Source organism: Alosa alosa, chromosome 10 (assembly GCF_017589495.1).
Source record: "Alosa alosa isolate M-15738 ecotype Scorff River chromosome 10, AALO_Geno_1.1, whole genome shotgun sequence".
NCBI lineage: Eukaryota > Metazoa > Chordata > Actinopteri > Clupeiformes > Clupeidae > Alosa > Alosa alosa.
Genome location: NC_063198.1, coordinates 31,562,397 through 31,567,319, shown reverse-complemented (window position 1 = coordinate 31,567,319; position 4,923 = coordinate 31,562,397). Strand labels below are relative to the sequence as shown.

At 44.2% G+C, this 4,923-nt stretch overlaps 1 protein-coding gene across 1 annotated transcript in view; it reads right to left on the bottom strand.

Moving 5' to 3' along the window:
* Nucleotides 1-220: 220 nt before the first annotated feature.
* cadpsa (Ca2+-dependent activator protein for secretion a) overlaps nt 221-4,923 on the bottom strand; it is a 136,570-nt gene continuing 131,867 nt past the window's right edge. The window contains exons 28-29 of the mRNA XM_048255721.1: nt 3,092-3,196; nt 221-1,576 (exon numbers count right to left, since the gene is read on the bottom strand). Of these exons, the coding sequence (XP_048111678.1) occupies nt 1,412-1,576; nt 3,092-3,196 (270 nt within the window). The 3' untranslated portion in view covers nt 221-1,411. The remainder of the gene's footprint in view (nt 1,577-3,091; nt 3,197-4,923) is intronic.

The following is a 4,923-nucleotide window of genomic DNA, read 5'->3' as shown; positions in this document are numbered from 1 at the left end:
TTTTAATCCAAAGGACTAATCTCCCCGTGTCTTAAGAAAATGTTGTTATGGCAGGCAGGGTGGGGGGCTGTGACTGCTATTGTGACCTTTGCAGTTGGTAGGAATTAGACGTCATTTCATCACTGCAATAACCTCTCTACTTATGAGAGAGGATATTGCAACCTATGAGATACGTTTAGAACAGACAACGCAAAAAGAAATAGACAAAAAATCATAAAAATGAATTTCTATGTTTTTATTTCATTTTTGTACATATATATCTTTTGTTAATTCTCGTAGGCCCACGTTTTTTGTATCTCAACTGTGGGCTTACCATAAGGCAGAAGCAAGATGAATCCACCAGCAGCTTTACACAGAATAACAAAAGCTTTAGGAGAGACATGCAGCTACTGCACAGAGGGCAATGTACAGCATCGTCTTCACACCAAAAACAACAAAGGTCAAGGCAGGAGCGGCAGACATCATCCTACGATCCACAGAGGAAAACAGAAATGGGAACATCATATGCAAGGATGATTGATGAGGAAGCTAAACAGAGGCAAGATTCTTCTGCCTGTGAAATAGATTATGGAAATACTACTTAACTAAAATATAACATATTTATCATTTGTGAATGGTTCAAAAGCATAAAAAATATTGGTAGTGTCTGTGAAAAAAAATCACTGATATTTTGGGAATGTAGATTTCTAAAACGGCTGTTTTTAAAAAAAAAAAAAAAAAAAAAAAACAAAGTGTCAGAACTCTTTCTATTCCAGGTCAGAGACCACTGAGAGCTTTAGATTCTAGTGTAGACATAAACAGATAACAGTTTCTGATACTCCCTAAGCGTGGCGACCAGTTGTGATGCCCCCAATCAAGTTGTTGCATTTTGGCATCCATTCAGACATCCATTCAGACATACTGGACATCCATTCAGACATACTGGACATCCATTTAGACATACTGGACATCCATTCAGACATACTGGACATGAAGCTGTCAAGAGGCCTATGCACAACTGGCTACCATTCATGTATTTACAGTGAAGACTAGCGTGCTAGAGACCTGCACGGGAAAGGGACACACCAAGCATTTGTATTATCCTAATAATCTCACTCCACACACAGAAATGGTACTCCATACTGCTTAGACACTGAAGGGTGAAAGTTTTGACATTTTCTATTGTTTATCGTACAACACCAATGTTATTTTAATTTTCCATTTTATCATTACAATAGCTATTAAATCTAATCTGTTTTTTTTTTTTAGCTTGATGGCTCTTTTTTTTTCTGGTCCCTCGAAGGGCACTGAAGACCTGACTGAAATGAGAACCAAGTGTGTGTTAAAAAATAGATGGCTGAGTGGTTATAACATGCATTGTGGTGGTGGGCTGAGGAAGTGGATGGGAAACAGCATCGGTGGCCATATTGTTTCAGTCCTCTTCGTCGCTGTCCTTCATCGATATGCCCTGCATCCCTCCCTCCCGCACCGACGCAGTGGCCTCTTCCAGGATGAGCCGGTGGCGGACTGTGTCGTACATCTTGCTGTTCAGGGTGGAGTCCAGCACGCCCTGAAGCCGGAAGTCCCTGTACTTTTTCTGGAGGAGATTCCAAACAGGTCAGAGGATTCAGAAAAGTGGCGTTGAACTAGAACAAGAAGGCCTTTCCTATTCAGCACCCATAGAACAGTCCATTTACACAAGTTAAAAATAATGCTATTACTGTAACTTCTCAAGTAAATATCATTAAATATTACTGACAATAACCCTTATAATTTGGTGGGAACATGCAAGCTTTTTCAATAACGAGGCAAAATCTATTTGCCAATTTAATACCATGAGCAAGATTCTAAGCACAAACATTTGTGGGTCAGCTCGATGCTCCCACAAGTAACATGGTAGCTTTAGGTCAACCTTTGCTCTTTGAGTGACATGGCACTTAGCCCTTCATTTAAATTAGGGCCCTCACTGTCTGACGGATTTCCTAAAAGATGCCCATATAAGAGATCTGTCTGGATCCACCGTGGCACAGGGATATACCAGAGGCCTAGACAAGAGGAGAGAAAGCTTTGAAGTGCCAGTTTTAAGAATGTCATCGATTCATTTCTACTTTAAGACTTGCTCGGACTCCCACTCCAAGATCACACTGAAATATTTAGCGCCTGGAGAGGTTGGCTTTGGAGATACTCTGGATTCTGAGAGTCCCCACTTCCCACCGTGTGGAGGCGTCACTTCTGCGAACAGCGGACAGTTTACGTCAACAAGCTGTGCTCATGCATTTTGCATGGAGGTCCTCTCTGGTGTTTGTGTTGCCTGGAACACTACCTGCATTCTAAAAAGTAAATGGTTCTCCAGAAGAACCTTTTTATAAGTATACTTTTTGCCTTTATTCAGACAGGACAGTGAAGTGTGGCAGGAAGTGAGAGAGAGAGAGAGAGAGAGAGAGAGAGAGAGAGAGAGAGAGAGAGAGAGAATGGGTGGGATCGGGAAATGACCGCAGGTCGGATTTCCCCGTGGGCACTTGGACCTGAACATGGTACGGGCGCTGTAGCCTGTTGCGACACAGCTCCCCCCATAGAAGAACCATTTGCCGTGCTTCAAAGAATCCTTAAGGCGATAGTTCTTTGAAGAATCATTAAGGAAAGGTATGACAATAGTCTTTCTGAAGAACCATTTACAATGTGAAGAACCTTTCACTTGATGTAAAGGTTCAACACAAAGTCATGGTTCTTTATGGAACCATATATCAGAACATTTCCCATTTCCGGCAGTAAAAGCTCCCATTAAGAAGACCAAAAGACTGTTAAGCAGGCATTCTATATTTGCATTTATTATACTGTGCTTTGTGTTGTACTTTATGTTATCTTATATTACCCACCCAGGGAAATGTGCATGGATGTTGGATATTAGCTGAAGTGGCACAAGGCATGTTATCTCACCTGAAACTCATTTCTTTCGTACCTGCCCACCGAAGCCACAAACCGCCACCAAACTGGTGAACCTACATGAAGTTGCCTTCTGCGTCTGCAGCCCTGTGTTTGTCTCTGCCGTTGCCCTGGCGCGTTACCTTGACGATGCGTATGAGTATCTTGAGCTGGTACAGGTGCTGGTTACCTTGACGATGCGTATGAGGATCTTAAGCTGGTACAGGTGAAGCTGGAGGTCCATGCGGTCTGTTAGCCAGGTGCCCAGGAGGTTCATAGTGCTGCTGTACCATTGCTGAAACACAAACACATGGTTGTCCAGCAAGACAAACACACACACATTCTGTCTCTCTTACACACATACACTCATACACACTTATTGGGAAAATTGTGCACCACAATGGAAATAAGCTTTTTAGATGTATTCCTTGATAACCTTGTAAGAATGTGCATGAGAATCAGATGTATGATGTCTTCCAAAGTATTGAATAAAGTCTATCTGTCTCCCTATGTATGTGTGTATGTGTGTGTGTGTGTATCTATCTATCTAAATCTATATAATGGTCAAAATTGGGAGGAAAAGCATCTGTGAACACATCAAATGACACGCGTCATGGTCCATTAGGTTAACCAACCTGACAGGCACAATCCCTGCTAACTTTGATATCCTTTTCCAAAATCCTCCCCAACTAATGTGTCTTGGCTCAGTTGCCCCTGCCTGCCCCCCCCCCTCCGCTGCTGTATGTGACGAGCGTCACTCTGATGTGACCAGAGATGAAGATGAACAAACTAGGAGAGGTCACACAGAGGTCAAGGAGAAGTTTTTAAGACAAACAACACAATGCTCAAGAGGTCATCTGTGGTAGTATAGCAAGACATTTACCAAGAGACTTGTGATTTTCCAGAACTTTCCACACAACGAAGTCACCTCAGAGTATTCAGTGTTGACAGCAAACTTGGAACTTGGGAGGCTTTATCTGAAGTCCCCTCGGCAGGACGGGACTCTGTACACTTACTCTCCTTACAGTGTGGGCCTCATGTCTCTGTCAACGTCCTCTCCAAAAACATCTCTGACTCTCCCACTCGCCCATGGGCCACGCTAATGCTCAGAGTTTAATGTGATCAAATGGCTTTTGCCACTCTGGGGACCTGGAGATCTCTGCCAGTTGTCACCGGAGAGCATGGCACATGGCCCTGCAGATCTCTAGAGTGAAATGTGCACCACGGCCAGGCAAAACCCCACTTGGCAAACGGAGCGCGTACAACGGACTGCCTGGCAGTTTTCAATCATGCCGGCGCAGTCATGTTGTCTTTGCTGCCATTGCACCGGGCATGATAGATAACCGAGACTCTGAGTTTGTTTATAGCTCTACTCTCTCTCTCTCTCTCTCCCTTTCTCTCTCTCTCTCTCTCTCTCTCCCTCTCTCTTTCCATCTCTCTCTCCTCTCTCTCTCTCTCTCTCTCTCTCCCTCTGTGTGATCATAGCAGAACTGAACTCAAAGCACCTCTTCGATAGGCAAGACACTTTGCTTTCGGGCTCCAGATGCTGAACCAGGGGCAGCGCCTGACTTGGAGCTCAATTGATTAGTTATGATGGAGGCAGTGTGACGTTGATGAGAGCTGACGGGGGCCTTCGACGGTCAGAGGCGGAGGCAGTAACTGGGGAGACATAGCGAAGGGGCTCCGTTACTGTTGAACTGAGTTCCAAGGAGCTCTTTATTGTGACCCAGGGGTAAACGACACTTAACAGTACTGAGCACTATCTTCAGTCTGGCCCTTGCCCAATAAGGCGCGTAATGACCGTGCTATTGTGCAATGAAGTGTTGCTGCCCTGGTGAGAAAATATCAAATGAAAAGATTAATACGGGCAATTGGGGCTCCAGCCCAACAGGGGGCCCTGACAAACCCATGTTTGTCTACGATTAGGTCTTGCGTGACACCGACGGATGACACATTTCAGATTAGCACAAGAGGGGGTTGGATCATAACTAAAATGACAGGAAGATTACATGGTGAGTCATT